Source organism: Chrysochloris asiatica, unplaced genomic scaffold, assembly GCF_000296735.1.
Source record: "Chrysochloris asiatica unplaced genomic scaffold, ChrAsi1.0 scaffold00070, whole genome shotgun sequence".
Taxonomy (NCBI): Eukaryota; Metazoa; Chordata; class Mammalia; order Afrosoricida; family Chrysochloridae; genus Chrysochloris; species Chrysochloris asiatica.
In genome coordinates, this window is record NW_006408588.1 from 8,919,098 (window position 1) to 8,938,175 (window position 19,078).

At 37.0% G+C, this 19,078-nt stretch overlaps 1 protein-coding gene across 1 annotated transcript in view; it reads left to right on the forward strand.

Moving 5' to 3' along the window:
* Positions 1-19,078, forward strand: part of CEP128 (centrosomal protein 128kDa) — a 707,284-nt gene that overhangs the window by 320,148 nt on the left and 368,058 nt on the right. The window contains exon 17 of the mRNA XM_006864786.1: positions 3,835-4,027. Within this exon, the coding sequence (XP_006864848.1) occupies positions 3,835-4,027 (193 nt within the window). The remainder of the gene's footprint in view (positions 1-3,834; positions 4,028-19,078) is intronic.

A 19,078-nucleotide genomic window follows, 5' to 3' on the forward strand; every position in this document is an offset into this window, starting at 1 on the left:
GACTGAAAACAAAGGAGTTATAGGATGATATCAAGAACATCAAACAGGAGGAAATGCAAAGGTTATTAATAGGACAGAAAAGAAAGAAAAGACCAAAAGAGATGTCAGAAGAAACTGTGAACTTACTTTTGAAAATAGAGAAACTAAAGCAAATGGAAGAAATGAGGAAGTAAAAGAGCTGAATAGAAAATTTCAAAGAGCAGCTTGAGAAGACAAAGTAAAATATGGTAATAAAATGTGCAAAAACAGGGAGTTAGAAAACAAAATGGGAAGAGCATGCTTAGCATTGCTTCAGCTGAAAGAACTGAAGAAAAATGCAAAACCTCGTGTTGCAATATTGAAGGATTTTATGGACAAACTATTGAATGACAGAAACCTAAAACTGTAAAGATCATCTGTGAAAAAGTAGAGAAAACTTAGAACTTTAATAAATGGCATAAATACATTATGAAACATTACTAAAAATGTACAAACAGCTGAAAACAAAATAGATGGCTGAGACCTCCTAAAAGGTAGACACTTAGGTGCATCAGAATATTTAATCAAAAGAAGTAAAAAGGGAGCCAGCAGGCTGGGAAAAAATTGTTGATAACATCATATCAGACAAGGGATTAATCTCTGACAATTATAGAAAACTATAATCTTTGTATTAAAAAGAAAGACAAAACAACCCAATAAAAAACTGGACACAAGACATGAACAAAACACTTCACCAAAGAAGACATTCAGGCAGACCACAAACATATGAAGAAATGTCCACAATCATTAGGCATCGTTATTGCTGCTAAGTAAGTGTCTTGGAGTAGATTCTAACTCAGAGCAACCATGTATAGGGTTTCGGTGGAACAACTGGTGAGTTTGAACTGCCAGCCTTGTGGTTAGCATTCCAATATTTATTCTGCAGTGTCATACTAGGACTCCCTAATATAGAGGGGCTGAGTAGATTCAAACTACTGACCTTGCAGTTAGCAACCCAGTTCATAATCCACTCCATTGCCTGGACTTTTGCTAAATACCTTTGAGTCAGTCCAGTGTTTATCCTACAGTGTCACACCAGGAAGCCCATTAGCCATTGTCGTTATTGTTGTTAAGTGCTGTTAAATCAGTTCCAATTCAATGCAACCCTGTATAGGGTTTCCAAGGAGCAGCTGGTGGGTTTGAACTGCCCAGCTTGTGGTTCACTGTCCAGTGCTGAACCTACAGTGCCACACCAGAAGTTCATAGAGTGATGCAAATCTAGCCATTTGTTGTTGTTGTGAAGTGCCGTCAAGTCGGTTCCAACCCATAGCGATCCTGTACAGGGTTTCCGAGGAGCAGCTGGTAAGCTTGAACCACTGACCTTGCAGTTCAAACAACTTTGCAGGCTAGAGCATTAACCCACAGTGCCACACCAGGACTACTAAATCAAGCCATTGTTGTTGTTGTTGTTAGGTGCTATCAAGTCGGTACCAACTTATAACAATGTTATGCACAGTAGAACGAAACACTGCCTGATCATGGGCCAACCTCACTACTGTTGCCACGCTTGAGTCCATAGATGCTGCCACTTGGCCAATCCATCTTGTTGGGGATCTTCCTCTTTTTTCTGACCTCCACCTTACCAAAATCAAGCCATTAGAGAGATGCAAATCAGACCACCAATGAGATATCACCTCACACCAGCATTAGCAAAGCTCCTAAAGCAGAAAACAACAAATGTTGTTGAGGGTGTCGAGAGGCTGATACCCTCCTACATTGTTGATGGGACTGTAAAATGGTTCCACCACTGTGAAAAATGGTGTGGAGCTTCCTCAGAAGGTTGGAAACAGTTGTACCTTATTGTTAAATGCTGTTGAGTTGGTTTCAACTAATAGTGACCCTGTGTAGGATTTCTAAGGAGTAGCTGGTGAATTTGAACTGCCAAGCCTGTGGTTCAAACTGATGTTGCAGTCAATTGCTTTCTCCCACAGCACCATACAGTAAAAGCCAGGACACAAATAGATACATGCACACCTATGTTCATCACAGCACTATTCACAATAGCAAAAGGATGATTACAACCTAAATGCCCACCAATGAAAGGATGAATAAACAAACTTTGATACATACAATGCAATACTATGCAATGTTAAATAATAATGACGAATCTGCAAAATGACTCTTAACATGGATAAACCTGGAGAACATTGCTGGTGGTGGTGGTTATGTGCCATGGAGTCGGAACCGACTCATAGCGACCCTGTAAGGGCTTCCGAGGCTGTAAATCTTTACGGGAGCAGAAAGCCTCATCTTTCTTCCGCGGAACAGTTGGTAGTTTCGAACTGCTGACCTTAAGATTCACAGCCTGATTTGTAACATTATGCTGAGTGAAATAAGTCAATCACAAAAGGACAAATATTGTATGAGACCACTATTGTAAAAACTCAAGTATAGGTTTTCATACTAAAAGAAATCTTCATTGATGGTTACCAGAGGTATGAGGATAGAAAGTAGATACATGTTAACGTGGGTGATGAGGAAGGCAGTATACAAGAAAAGGGAGGTTGGCAGAAAAATGATAAAAATGTGTGAAGACACAGGGAGGTATGCAACAAATAAATGGGATAGAGGTAAATAGTGATATATACACAGCCTTGAAACAACAGTGTTCTGTGTGTGGATACATGGACAGTCACAGGCTGAATGCATGTGGGCGGAAGAGTGGGATATGTATAAACATACCACAGATATATAAGAGTTTGAAAGATGATATTTATACATGGGTAACCAGAGGGAGGAAGCAGGACAACTATTGTTGCATAAATCATTGAGGTGATTTGTTGAATGTAAAACTGATGATCTTGTCTGTAATCTTTCACTCAATTCATTTAAAAAAAATTTTTTTAAGAAAAGGTGTAATCTATCTATTCATGTTTTAGTTTTAATATAGAAGCAGGAGATGATAGCGTAGACATCCTCTTGTTTGACCAAGTTTTTGTTGTTGCTAGGTACCATCAAGTCAGTACCAACTCATAGTGACCCTATGCACAACAGAACGAAACACTGCCTGGTTCTGCATCAAACGCACAATCATTGCTACACTTGAGCCCATTGCTGTGCCATTCTCCCAATCCATCTTGTTGAGGGTCTTCCTTTTTTTCTCAGATACTCTGAGATGCCATGCCAAGCATGATGTCCTTCCCAGGACACTTCCTAAGAATATGTCCGAAGTATAAGAGACAAAGGCTGGCCATCCTGACTTCCAAAAAGCATTCTGTCTGTACTTCTTCCAACACAGATTTGTTTGTTCTTTTGGCAGTCCATGGTACATTTAATATTTTTCTGCAACATCATAACTCAAATGCTTCAATTCTTATACAGTCGTCCTTATTCACTGCCCAGCTTTGCCAAGTTACTATCAATTAAATTAATGACTTAAGGAGTAAGGGTTTGGAATTATTTTCCAACTGACTCCTGTCTCAGTTTACTAGTGATACTCTCTAGCATAATGTTTATGACATCATTCATTAAATACATTCTCATTTTGAAGATCTTAATAAGACAGAAGAAATCCAGAATTGGGAGTTTAGTCAACAAGCTTTTCTTTTCTACTATCTTTCCAAAATGTTAGCCTTTACCAAATGTGTTTTCAGGACCCAAGAAAATCATAGCTTCATATCCGCCCCAACATTTACCTAATGTATTATCAGAGTGTAAATTTAAACAGTCTTATTTTTTGTTTTCCTTAAATTTTCTAGTTATTGTCAATATTTGTTCAAGTTACCGTGATGTTACTTCATTGTCTTTTTGCGTTTTGTAATGCTACTTTCTTTTTGACTTTAAAAACATTTAATTGAAATAAATTTTTCTGTTCAGACTAAACTTCAGTGGCTCTGTGAGGAACTGAAAGAGAGAGAAAACAGAGAGAAAAATCTACGGCACCAACTGATGCTGTGTAGGCAGCAAATCAAGGATCTGACTGAAAATAAGGAGTCTGAGCTCCAGTATCTCTTTGAACAGATAGAGAGGCAAGAGCAACTTCTGGAAGAAATACATCAAGAGAAGCGAGGTGTGTATTGGCTACTCTTAGTCTTATGTAATTGAGTTTATGCGCATTGTTTCCCAGGGTCCTCCTTTCGCACTTGTAAAGGATCCTCCATCTGAGTCTCCCCTCTTTGGTTTTGACTAGTGCAAAACCACTGTCTGTTTTCTTTTCTTTTTTGTTGTTTGTTGCCTCCATGTTTGTCTTCATTTATGCATCTAGGAGAGAAAACTGATTAGCCCAAGAGGTCTTCATTATCATGGAATTATTTAGAGTTTTTCCTTCAGCTACTGGGTCCAACCTGTATATGTATACTGGATGTTTGCTGGTGTTCATTTGTTAATAACTGTTTGTTTTCCTTTAGTGAAAGGCTAGAATTTGTATTTTCCTTCAGTACCATAGCCACAAATTCATTGAACAAATATTGATGTGCTGTTTTGTGTTAGGTAGTGTTCTGGGTGCTATAGATGCATCAGTGAACAAAACAGAAAAAAAAAAAAAAATTCCTATCCTTGTTTAACTTATATTTGTAGTAGACCAAAAATAATATAATAAATAGGGAAATTATAGGTTGTAATCAAATGGATAACTTAATATAGTAACAAAAGGGATATATAGGAGAAGGGGAGCAGAGTTCTGTGTGCTCACTACATAGGTGATACCTAGCTTCAAAAGTTTGGTGAGAGCCATGGAAAACTACTTTATGGTTCAGTAATATTAGAGGTATGTTATGACAGATGGAAGAATAGCAGCGTATATGTATGACAGTTATCTGCGCATCTTGTGTTCACTTAGTCTTTTCACACTGCTTTATTGGTGAACTTTATTAATGTAAGGACAATAAAGAGGCATAACACGGTGTCTCTTTTAAATCATCAAAGCAAGAAAACCACACCGTGGCTAAGTAAACCTTAACGTGATGTTGTTGTTGTTAGGTGCCATCAAGTTGACACTGACTCATAGTGACCTTATGTACAGCAGAATGAAACAAAGTCCGATCCTGGGCCAACCTCACTACTGTTGCCACACTTGAGTCCATCAATGCTGCCACCTGGCCAATCCATCTCGTTGGGGATCTTCCTCTTTTTCTCTGACCCTCCAACTTACCAAACATGATATCCTTCTCCAGCGACTGTTTCCTCCTGACAGTATGTCCAAAGTATGAGAGAAGAAGTTTGGCCATATTGGTTGGCCTCTGTGGCTGCATTCCTTCTAAAACAGATCTATTGGTTCTTTTGGCAGCCCATGGCACTTTTAGTATTCTCCTCCAACACCATAACTCAAAGGCATCAATTCTTCTACGGTCTTCCTTATTTACTGTCCAGCTTTTGCATGCATATGAGGTTATTGAAAATACCATGGCTTGAGTCAGGCACACCTTAGTCCTCAAGCTGACATCTTTGCTCTTCAAAACTTTAAAAAGCTCTTGTGCAGTAGATTTGCCTAATGCAATACATCGTCTGATCTCTTGACTGCTGCTTCCATGAGTGTTGATAGTTAATCCAAGAAGAATGAAGTCCTTGACAACTTCAATCTTTTCTCCATTGATAAGAATATCATAATCCTCTTTAAAATAAATGGTGTGTTTCATTTTTTTGATCAAGATTGTTCTCTCCAAATATATCACTAATCATTGGACGCTGTTGTTGATGTTAAGTGCCATCACGTCAGCCCTGACACATAGTGACCCAAGGGTTCAAACCTCCACCTTTGCTGTTAGCAGACCAGTGCTTATCCTACCAGGACCATTCCTCAATTTGCTTGGTTAAAAAGACCACTTATTCTCTTAAATTTTTTGTGAACATTAAGTGCTTTTGTTAATGTAAATTTTGTTTATCAATGGTTAACATACTTAAATTTAAAATGGAAACTTTTATAAAAATTTTATGTTTTTATACCTTATGTTAGGGGGCTTCAAAAAGTTCATGGAAAATGGAATTAAAAGATAATTTTTCCAGAAACTTTTTGAAGCTTCCTTGTGCTTTTTAGAGAACAATTATGATACCACATTCATATGTAAACATAAAAAACATCTTAATGAACATTAACCATTTTCTAAAACAGACAGAAAATGAGAGAGTCATATCTTGACTGCTGCTTCCATGTGTAAAGAATTGGAAAGGAGAAAAAAAACAAAGATGGAAGATCTTGTAGATGACTTAACAAAAAGTTGGATTGTGTGAATTAAAGAGGGATAGACTTGACAAGAGAATTTAAAATCTTAATCTTTATGAGAAATAGAAAAGTCAGTAAGTAAGGGCTCATTTGGTGGAAGAAAGAGAGGTTTCTTTTTTGTTGTTTTGTTGTTGTTGTTGTTATGTGCCATCGAGTTGGGTCCGACCCATAGCGACCCTGTACAGGGTTTCCGAGGGTGTAAATCTTTACGGGAGTAGAAAGCCTCATCTTTCTCCCGCAGAGCAGCTGGTAGTTTCGAACCGCTGACCTTAAGGTTCACAGCCCGATTCGTAACCACTACGCTACCAGAGCTCCTTTTTGAAATACCAGTAGCATAACTTTGAAATACCAGTAGCATAACTTCCACCATTATAGCAACATGCAAGGTTGTTGTTATTAAGTACCGTGTAGTCGTTTCCAACTCATAGTGACCCTGCACTGGGTTTCTGAGGCTGTAAATCTTTACAGGAACAGAAAGCCTCATCTTTCTCCTGTGGAACGGTTGGTAGTTTCGAACTGCCAACCTTGAGGTTAGCAGCCTGATTCATAACCACTATGCTACCAGAGCTCCTGTACATGCAAGTTACCACAGTGCAAAAAACTGCCAGTGTGTGATAATTTTGTGGTGGTGGTGTTCTATGCCATGAAGTTGGTTCCTACTCACAGTGATCTTGTATAGGGTTTCTGAGGCTGTAAATTTTTATGGGAGCAGAAATTTTTTTTCTCCAAATTCCATAGAGTCATACTTTGTACATTCCATATTTGAATTATTAATGGATGTTTACAGCTGTTTCTCCTCATTTTGAGTTGTGCCCCATCAGCAAATGAAACCTTTATACCGTATGTGCATCACAGTCAACTTTACTTTGAGGAGGCAGCTCTTCCCCATTCGTATACTGAGTGCCCCCAATCTGAGGGCCTTGTCTTCTGGCGCTGTATCTGACAGTATACTGGTACTCTATCATGTTTCCATATTCAGTATTCTTGTGCTCTCTGATAGTGTTCCACTGCTATTCATCAAGTTGTCAGTGACTAAATATTCCAAAGTCTGTCTTTGTCTGGAAGCTCAGTTGAAACCTGTCCTCCATGGATGACTCTGTTGTTATTTAAATACTGGTGGCATAGCTCCCAGAATCACTGCAACATGCACGCCACCACAGTATGACAAACTGACAGACGAGTGGTGGTGATTCTTCTATGGTCTTCCTCATTCACTCTTCAGTTTTCACATTCATATGAAGCAATTTGAAATACTGTGCTTAGGTCAAATGCACCTTAGTTCTCAAACTGCATCTTTGCTCTTGAAACTTAAATCAGTCTTTTCGGTAGATTTGCCCATATCATCTGATTTCTTGAGTGCTGCTTCTGAGATAGTGCAGCTAAGTAAACCGAAGTCTTTGACAACTTCAATCTTTTCTCCATTTATCATTTCAATTTTTGGTCCAGTTATGAGGACATTCGTTTACTATATATTGAGGTACAATCCATACTGAAGACTATTGTCCTTGATCTTTATCTGTAAATAGTTCAAGTTGTATTCACTTTCAGGAAGCATGATGGCAACATCTGCATAACACAGGTTTTTAATGAGTCTTCCTCCAATCTTAATGTTACACTCTTCATAATATAATTTAGCTTCTTGGATTATTTGCTCAGCATACAGACTATATAAATATGATGAAAGGATAAACCCTGGCACATAACCTTTCCTGATTTTAAATCATGCTGTAGTCTCTTGTTCTGTTCAAAAGACTTCTTGGTCTATGTATAGATCTCTCATGAGCTTATTTAAGTGCCTGGAATACCCATTCTTCACAATGTTACCCATAGTTTGTTATGATCTACTCAGTTGAGTATCTTTGCTTAGCCAATAAAGCACAAGTAAACATCCTTCTGTTTTTCACTGCTTTCAGTCAAGATCCATTTGACATCAGCAAAGGTATTCCTCATTCCATGTCCTCTTATCTGTTTGTCTTGATTTTCTGACAAGTCTTTATTGATGCACTGCTGCAATTGGTTTTTAATTATTTTCAGCTAACAGGGCAGCAAAACTGATGACTATGTTTAAATAATTTTCATATATCCAAGTTGTAGAGATTTACGTTCATCGTCTTAGAAATTTGTCTATTAGGTTAAATGAAGCTCACTTATCTATATGTTAAACCTATTTATAAGAGAAACTACCTACTTGCTGGACTCCTACCTCAGTACTTACATTGTTAGTTTTATTTAATGTCATAAGTGGCATGATTATCTGAGGCCCATGGACAAAGGGATTTCTATCAGTGACTGCTGCCACTGTTGGTTTGAATAGTCTTGTGATTCCTACTATATTCCGGGCCTTTAGATATAGACTGGAGTGTTTCAAATGGAGAACTTTCTTGTCAGGGTTAATGTCTTTAGCCTCTTAGACATTTAGTACTTTTGACTGATAAATAATTCTTTGTTTTGACTGGCAATCAAAATCAGAGAAAAGAAATGTAAACTGCACTTTGGAGGACTTAGGTATGACACAGTAATAAATTGAATCCATGAAGTCTATTAAAAAACACAATTTCTGTGACAGTTGGAAGAATTTCTTTTTACAAAGAAGATCAGAAGGAGGAGTGGCATCTGTATAGATGACTTCGTTGCCTTCTTGCTGTGTGAAATGCTAGTGATTCTCAACATATATAGAAACTCATTTTCTTAAGTTAGTTTTATTTCAACTAAAATGTTAAACTCTTAATAAACTAGGGGGTTGATCTTGATTTGCAGACACTCTGTTCTTGTGGCCATGACTGTTTTATGTAGACAGTTTGTCTTCCTGTAGTCAATAAATATACAACAACGTGACCTCTGAAGTCCTTTTTCCATAAAGATGAAATTTGGTCTTCTTATTCAATTTCCAGTGTAGGCTAAGTGTTATTCTCAATTGGCTTTATTTCATTTAGATGGAATTTTCATAAGTCACCCACTGCACATGGTTCTAACAAGTATTTGTTGTTAGGTGCCTTCCAGTCAGTACCAACTCATAGTGACCCTGTGCATAACAGAAGGAAACACTGCCGGATCTGGGCCATCCTCACAGTCTGGCAAGTATAGTATATAAAAATAATAATTTCTAGCAGCATGCACTATACTAAGCCTTCCTGATCTGTCTCTTCCTGTGGAATCTCATATGAGGGGAATGTACATCCAAGGATGAAAGAAGCCATTGTCAAGGACTCTGTTTGGGAGTTACCTTTTCTGAATAACTTTATGTCAGAAAGCTCTAATGCAATGTGCGAGAAGTTCCCCAGACCTTTGCTGTAGAGGACTAATTGCTCCCCCAATCCCAGTTAGCACTTGAGTGTAAGCCAAGAATTAGGCAGTGGAGGAAAAATGCATAGTCTCCAATTTTTCCCCCTTATCAACTTAGAGTCTTACCTTGGCAAATGGCATAAGAGTTTTGAGACCTGTCTTGGCCTAGGAAATATCTTATTTATTGCCTGATGTATTCTGGGGAATCAGAGAATTGCAAAATGTATTTAGTTGTATGTGTTTTCTAGATTAAATGAAACACTGCTCCTTTTCAATTTGTCTTTTCCAGTGTAGAAGGCCATATAATTACAGAGTTCTGGTGTGGTGCTGTGGGCTAATGCACTGGACTGCAAAGATGCTTTGAACCACTAGGTCGGCATTTCAAGCTTACCAGCTTCTCCTCGGAGGCCCTATACAGGATTGTTATGGGTCACAATGAAATTGACGGGGCTTAGTAACAACAACAGTAAGACCATACATAATTCAAAATGGCCAATATTAGTTCATTTCGGGGTACCCATACCTAGGCTGTCTATCTTCAAGCATTCCATTTTCTTTTTGATAGTTTCCAATTTTACTTTAGTCATAATTTGCATATCTCATCATCTGATCATTAATGATGTTTACAGCCATTTCTTCTTATATTATGTCATACCACATCAATAAATGAAGATCCCAATTTACTCCATCCACGTTATTAATATCAATTCACCTTATTCTGGCAACTCTTTCCCAGTCATATTTTAGTGCCTTATAGCTGGAAGGGCTCATCTTATGGCACTGTATCACTGATGGACAATATCCATGTGCCTATTAGAAAGACAAATTAATATGACTGTCTTTCAATTTAATTAATGATTAATGACAAAGATGAACAGATTGAAGATTTTTCCAATTTCTGAAGGCTGATAGTGATTGAATATGCCATCAAGTTGCACTGAGCATTATTGGTAATTGTAATTCCAAAGATGGAAAAAAAGAAGGATAAGTGTTTACTAAATATGATCTTGGTGACAGAAACATTGCCATGATGTATTTTGACAACAAACAATTTATTCATTGCAAATACTTTTTCATAACAACATAAACAGCAACTATACATGTAGACCTTGAGATGCTTCACTTGTCTTCCCTTTTGATTTCTAACTCTAGGTCTTTGCACATTTAATTAAAATACTTTGGATAAAATACACATTAATCAAGTCGAATACATCTGTGGTCAGAGTTGAGGAAGAAGCTTAATGTCATTAGCCAGAACCTGGCCATGGGCCAACTACAGAGCAGACCATCAATTGCTTATATGCAGGATCCAGTTGAAGCTTGAACAAAGTCCTTGATTACCAAAGTATGACCTTAAGTGTATGCCACCTGAATTTAGAAACAATCTCAAGAATAGATTTTATGCATTGGACACCAATGACCAGACTAATTATGGTTATAACATCAAGACTTCAAAAATGAAGAAAACAAAATGTCGCTTAAAAGACAAGTAAGAAAGAAAAGACCAACATGAATCTCCAAAGACACTCTGAAACTTCCTTTTAAAAGTAGCGTAGCTAAAGTGAATGAAAGATATGATGAAGTAAAAGAACTGACTAGAAGATTTAAAAGGGCAGTTCAAGAAGACAAAGTGAAGTATATTAATTAAATATGCAAAGAATTAGAGTTAGAAAATCAAAAGGGAAGAACACATGGAACATTTCTCTAGCTGAAAGAACAAAAAAAATCCAAGCCTCAAGTTCCAATAATGAAGGATGATTCCATTGGCAAAAAATTGAACTACGCAGAATGCATCAAAAGAACACGGAAGAAATACACAGTCATTTTACCAAAAAAGAATTGGTTGACATACAACATTTTCAGAAAGTAACCTCTGATTAAGAATCAATGGTACTTAAGGAAGAAGGCCAAGCTGCCCTGAAGACAGTGATGAAAAACAAAGCCCTAGGAACTGAGGGAATACCAGTTGAGATGTTTCAGTAAATTGCTATGATACTCGAATTGCTTACTTGTCTATGGCCAACCACGTGGAAGAGATCTGTTCCAAAGAAATGTATTCCAATGTTGTACAGAAGTTACAAAAAAATATTAATTTCACACGCAAGTAAAATTATGCTGAAGGTAAGTAATGCTTGTAGCAATATTTTTAGGGGACACTTGGAATTCAAGCCCAGATACAGAAGAGGACACAGAACAAGGAATATTATTGCTGATGTCACATGGATCTTGGCTGAAAGCAGAGAATACCAGAAATATATTTAACTGTGTTTTATTAATTACACAATACCATTCAGTTGTGTGGATCCTAACAAATTAATTATAACCTTGGGAAGAATGAAAATTAAGAACACTCAATTGTACTTGTGCGGCACCTGTACATAGACCAAGAAGCAGTTGTTTGAAATGAGCTTGGTGATACTACTGCGTGGTTTAAAATCAGGAAAGGTGTGTGTCAGAGTTGTATTCCTTAACCATATTCGTTCAATCAGTATACTGAGCAAATACTCCAAGAAGTTTTGGGCTATATGAAGAACATGGTGTCAGGATTGGGGGAATAGTCTTTAATAATCTGTGTTATTTGTCAGTGACACAACCTTGCGTGACAAAAGTGGAGAGGACTTAAATCGTTTACTGATAATTATGAAAGGCTGCAGAATTAAGTGTGGATTACACCTTAATATAAATAAAAGAAAATTCTTCAGAATTGGACTACTAAACAATATCATGATAGACATAAAAAAAATCGAAGTTGTCAAGGATTTCATTTTACTTGTATCCATAACACTCCTGGAAGCAGCCATCCAGAAATCAAATAACGTACTGCATTTAGCAAATCTACTGCAAAAGACCTCTTTTAAAAGTTTTAAGAAGCAAATATGTCACCTTGAGGTCTATGGTGTGCCTGACTCAAGCCTTGATATTTTCATTTACCTCATATATATATGAAAACTGGACAATGAATAAAGAAAACCAAGAAGAATTGATAGTTTTGGATTATGATGTTTGTGAAGGATATTAAATATACTATGCATTGCAGAAGAACAAACGAGAAAGTACAGCCAGAAAGGCTCTTAGAAACAGTGATGGTGAAACTTTATCTTATGTTCTTTGGGCATGTTATCAGGAGGGGTCAGTCCCTGAAGAAGAACATCATAGATGATACAGGAGTTGTTGTTGTTAAGTACCTTTCCATTGGTTCCAACCCTTAGCAACCCTGTATATGGTTTCCTAGGAGTGACTGGTGAGTTTTGACTGCCCACTCTGCAATTCAAACCAACCTTATTGTCAGGTGCTTATCCTACAGCGCCTTGCCAGGACTCCCATACAGGAGTAGGTCAGTGAAAAAGAGGAAGACCTTCAATGAGATGGGTTGATACAGTGACTGCAATAATGAACTCAAATGTAGTAATGATTATGAGGATGGTACAGGACCAGGTATTGTTTCATTCTATTGTACATAGGTTGCTATAAGTCAGAAGTGACTTGTTGGCACTTAAGAACAATTACAACACTGTATTGAAGTGTTCATGAAGGCACTAATATTTGAAATTTTTTTCTGTGCTAAATATACTGTATCTAAAATATACCTGGCATGCATTTATTATTGTTGCTGTTAATTTCTTCAGCCTACAATGAATGAAATACTGCTAAATTCTGGGCCATCTTCATGATCATTGGCATGTTTGCGTTAAGTGATGAAATTACTGTGCAGAGCCTTTGAACACGGGCATTTTCCAGCACTGTATCAGACATTTTATTGTGACTCATAATGTTTTCATTGAATAATTTTCAGAAGTTAATGAGCAGGCTTTTGATGCTAGTCTGCTTTATACTAGAAGCTTTTCTAGAACCAACCTTCCCACCATGGGTAACCCTGTTGGTATTTGGAATACCAGTGGTCTAGCTTAGCGTATCATAACAACATGCAGGCTGCCACAGTATGACATAATGACAGATAGGTGGTGGTACTAGACATAACAAACATTTGTTAAAGTGAATGATTGAAAGAACATTAAAAGGGCACAGTTAATACAAAAATCATAATATTAATATTTAGTGAGAAAAAATGATTCTAAAAGTAAGCATGACCTCTTTCAAAAATTTTTAATTTTTCTAGATTTTGGATGAAAAAGGTGATCTCGTTTTGAACACTTTGGCTTAAACTTTTTTCTTCTGTGTTTGATTTTTAGTTGGATAGTTATAACCTCTGCATACCAAAAGACAAATCAGCAAATATTTGGCAGAAGTTAAGTGATTTCATTTGAGTGATTTACATTTTGTTTAAGACACACTGGGAGTAGGTAACTATATTTGTCTTTGTTAATATTTCAGTTTGTATTGTATTTTATAGTAGCAGTTTTTAAGAAGCCATATACATTTTTATTCATTTCACAATAGCTTCCTGATTCATTTAGAGACACCATAACGTTATTAACAGTTATTGCACCCTCATTTTCTGTGTCTAAAATATACCTATGATTTGAGTTATCTCTAGTATAACATGAGAAATATTAAAAATACTAGAATACCAAGAAAGTTAAAAAAAATAAAAAACGACATGGAAAGCTAGTATTGTCTCAGTCCAAGATTTATCCTTAAGAGTAACATGACTATAACATTTAGGATATCATGTTCCATTTGATAATTAATAGAAAACTTGAATATAATTATATGTGCTAGTATAAGAATTCAGGAATTAGAGTGAGTTGGGACGGACTCCACGGCACACAACAACAAGTTAAAGAAAGGTTCATTGATATAGGAAGACCCCAAATGATACAAACATGAATGACATCAAAGTTAAGATGATGAAATGAACCTTGAAAAGAACAAGGGCAAAACAGTTCGGCATTTCTTCTTCTGTGACCCTTTTAACATAAACTTGTATAGGTTGTTTTTGGCAATTTTACTCATCAATGTATTTTAACTGTCAACTTCTCAACATGTATGATTGTGTCCAGTTGATGTTTGGTTTGTTTATTTACTTGATACCTATTTGGAGAACAGGGTGGAAGGAACTAGAGGTAGCCACACAATGGGAGGAGTCACTGTGTAAGACTTTTGAGAGATTTCTATTAATAGAGACTTTGGGGGTTTTATGCCAGATTGTAGAATTGCTTTCATGACTATATTCTTTGCATACTGCTTCTGAAGGATGATACTTACCATGTATGGATAGCCAAAGAAAAGTCTCCCCTTAGTGATGAATCTAGCATGCTACAGACTTGTTATTGTAGCCTTATTAAGGCTGCAAAGATGAGTATTTTGACTGTAATTGTGCCCCATTAATGTTCTTTCATTCATACATACATGACTCCGCTGTTTTCATTGTTTTTAAATTGCTGTTCTGCTTAAGGCTTTGGCTGTAAAAACCCCATTGCTTTTCCAAAGGTTCACATATACCCAATTTGTGTCTACCAAAGGTGGTCTCGGGTTTTTTCTTTGTTTTTTTTCTTCTCATTTTTTCTTTTCCTTTGATCTAACTGTACCTAGTGTTCTGAGAAACTGCTTTCAGTTGGGTTTTGGTTTTCCTTCTAACTCAGAAGCTCTACAGTACATCTCTAGTTGGTGATAGATGAGGAGCAAAGGATTGTTTCTTAGACTTCATGTGTGGGACTGGAACAAGGGAGGGATTCACAAATTACAGGTGCCTTTCTCAACCTGCCTCTTAGACTTGGAATTGCATCATTTCTGTTTTGTTTGTGCCAATACTTTACTTACTGGTTTATTTTCATAGCTACCTACCTGTTACTTATTTCCCACATCATTTCAAGAAAGTTCTCAGGTTTGTCTCATTGAAAGAATAATTGACAACTATGAGAGAGCTTCAGAAATTTATTGGAAAAATTCCATTGTCATTTAATTCCATTTTCCCATAAACTTTTGACGCCCTTCCTATTCCTTATAGAAGTTAAAGTCATTGTCATTTAGTTAAGTACAAAAAGAACCATTTTTTTTGCATACTGAAACGTAATATTTGAACATTATGAAGTAATTTAAACGATGATCTCTAACTATAGTATAATTTATTTATTTATAACCTGCTTAATTTTTTAACATCTGTGATGCTGTAAGATATGTACTGGACTACTAACCACAGATTGTTAGTTCAAACTCACCAGCCCACTCCTTGGAAACTCTATATGGTAACCAAATGGATGGCAGTCACCAACAGTAAAATTTAAAACTTAACTCTTCTACATTGTCAACTACTTATGTAGAAGTTTGGTGATGTTGACCAGCACAAATAATGGAAATAAAACCAAACAATTATTTAAGCTCAATAAACCATTATTTTGTTCAATAAACATTACTACTACATATTGGAGTCCTGTAGCTTTGAATTGCAAGGTCGGTGCTCCAAGCTGACCTCTCACTCCTCAGAAACCCTATACAGGGTTGATGCGGGTCAGAATCTACTCAACAGCAACAACTTTTTGATTTTTAAGATTTTGACATGATGGATTTTGGGAAAATTCGAGAAATAATTGTTTGTTAGTTTTTTTACACTTGTGTCCACTATTCAAGTCATAGAGTCCCTGGGTGGTAACACACTTGGCTGCTAACTGAAAGACTGAGGAATCTATGAGCATTGATTGTCTATCCAAGTAAAATGAAATCCTTGACAACTTCAGTCTCATCTCCATTTATCATGATACTGTTTATTGGTCAAGTTGTGAGGATTTTTGTTTTCTTTACATACATTCTTCAATTGTAATATATACTGTAGGCTGTGTTCTTTGATATTCGTCAGTAAGTGCTTCAAGTCCTCTTGGTTTCAGCAAGCAAGGTTGTATTGGCTGCGTATCACAGTTTGTTAATGAGCCTTCCTCCAATCCTGATGCCACATTCTTCATATAATCCAGTCTCTCAGATTATTTGTTCAACAAACAGATTAAATAGATATGGTGAAAGGATACAAACCTCCACATACGTTTTTTCCTGATTTTAAACCATATAGCTATCTTCTTGTTCTGTCTGAGTAACTACCTCTTTGTCTCTGTACACTTTTCACATAAGCACAATTAGGTTGAAGTGTTATAAAATTCGTAGGCATATTGATAGATAAAAGCTTTTCACTGACAATGCTGTATTTCAAGATGGATCTTGAAGTATTCTTCTAGACAATTATATGACACCTTAGGCTGCTGTAAGTGCTTTGTACATATCTGTTGTTGTTGTTAAGTGCTATCAAGTTGGTTCTGACATATCTATCCTGTATAGGTATTCTAAGGAGTTGCTTCATTGTTTATCATATAGTGCCACATTGCTCATATATTATTATAATTTGAACTGTATTCTCATTCCATTTTGAGCCATAGTAGAGTGTAAAAATGCATATAGAAGGAAATTTTAAAATTAGGGGAACAAAGAATTAGTATTTTAGTCATCTGGAAGGAGTTAATGTGGCATATCACTTAATTTAGCTCCGAATTTTCAGGCATCTAAATGGAAAAATGTTGGGTTACATCATTCTTACTGTCTTTTTTAAGGAAGCAGGGAAACTCCTTGAGAAAAACAAACTTTTTCTGGAAGCTAAATTCAAAATATTATAGAGATGTTTTCTATAGACAGTATAGCAGCATTTCCAGTAATGGTTTCAGAAAATAATAAGAATTAGGATTTATTACTTTGTGCCAGACTATAAGTACCTTCAGCAATATATTTTGTTTAATCCTGAAGTAAATATTACCCAACTTTTGAGGGGCGGGAAATCAGGATTTCATTTTTCTCGTTAAACAGTAGCAAATAAAATAGGCACAATTGTGGTGCTTTTCCTGAAGTTACACTTATGTGAGAGAATAAAAGTGTTTTAAAATGTTGTAATACAGACACGGGCTTCTTAACATCCATGATGTTGTATTCGTTGAAATAGGACATTATATGATTTGGAAGTTGTGGGAGCACCATGTTGTATTCTGGTGCTACTGTGTCTTTAAAGCATTTTGAACAAGCTTCAAGCCTTCACAGTGATCCTCAGCATGCTGACAAGGCTTTGCTTTTGTATTTTGACCTCAGTTCTCAGTCATTAGCAATTTCTCCATATCTGATACAGGTCCTTCACCCGTTTTTGTTAGACTTTTAGTAACTTCTAGCGGAGCCAATCTTTCAACAGCTTGGAGAATTGCTTCTTTGTTTTTAAGGATTATGGTGATTGTTTATCATGGTGATTGTCCATATCTAACTGGCAAGCAAATAGCAGTTGCTGTCTTTCTACTTTCCTGCTGTTTCTTGCTGTTTAGTAACTTTTGTTTCATTTCCAAGTTGATATTTATCCTCTGTCTGTTGCTGCTATGTAACTTGGACATGTTATATAGGGACCAGTTCCTAGAGAAGGACATCCTGTTTGCTAAAGTGGAGGACCAGAAAAAAAGAGGAAGACCCCCAACAAGATGAATTAGCACAGTGGCAGCAGCAATGAGGTCAAGCATAACACCAATTGTGAGGATGCTACAGGACCAGGTAGTGTTGGAGTCATTGTAGCAGAGTCGTTGGAGTCCTGGTGTGGTGCTGTGGGTTAATGCAGCAGACTGCAAAGGCATTTGAACTGCAAGGTTGGTGATTCAAGCTCACCAGCTGCTCCTCGGAAACCCTATCCAGGGTCGCTATGGGTCAGAACCGACTTGATGGCACTTAACGACAACAACAACACATGGAGTCGCTCTGAGTTGGAACTCACTCGATGGAACCTCACAACAGCAATAGCTGCTTTCACTAACACTGTTTTTTCTGATTTGGGTAGCCCTGGTGCCCTTCATCGTAATGTGTTTGAAATAAAATTTAACAGATAAACACTATAACATCTGAGACTGCAATTCGTGAGCCAGATACTGCTGTGTACAAGTGGAAGCACACAGTAAATTTTTTCTATAGAAAGTACAGTGCAGTGCATACACAAGCCAGTAACATAGGCATTTATTATGACTGTCACAACATTATATTAGTATTATAGAGTACATATGTGTTGTTGTTACCATCGAGTCAGTTCTGTCCCATAGCAATCTTATGCACAGCAGAATAAAATACTACCCAATCCTAGGCCAACCTCACTACTGTTGCAGCACTTGAGCCCATTGATGCTGCCACTTTGCCAATCCATCTTGCTGGGGGTCTTTCTCTTTTTCTCTGACCCTCCATCTTCCTAAACATATCTTTCTCCAGCGACTGGTCCCTCCTGACAATATGTCTGAAGTATGAGAGATGAAGTTTGGCCATCCTGGCCTTCAATGAGCACTCTGGCTGCATTTCTACCAAGACAGATCCGTTTGTTCTTTTGGCAGCCCATGGCCCTTTCAATATTCTCCTCCAGGACTATAATTCAAATGCATCAATTATTCTACAGTCTTCCCTATTTACTGTCCAGCTTTTACATGCATATGAGGGTATTGAAAATACCATGGCTTGGGTCAGGCGCCCCTGAGTCCTCAAGCTGACATCTTTGCTCTTCAACACTTTAAAAAGGTCTTGTGCAGCAGATTTGCCTAATGCAATACATTGTTTGCTCTCTCGACTGCTGCATCCGTGAGTGTTGATAGTTGATCCAAGAAGAATGAAGTCCTTGACAACTTCAATCTTTTCTCCGTTGATAAGAATGTAGTTTGTTGGTCCATTGGTGTAGAT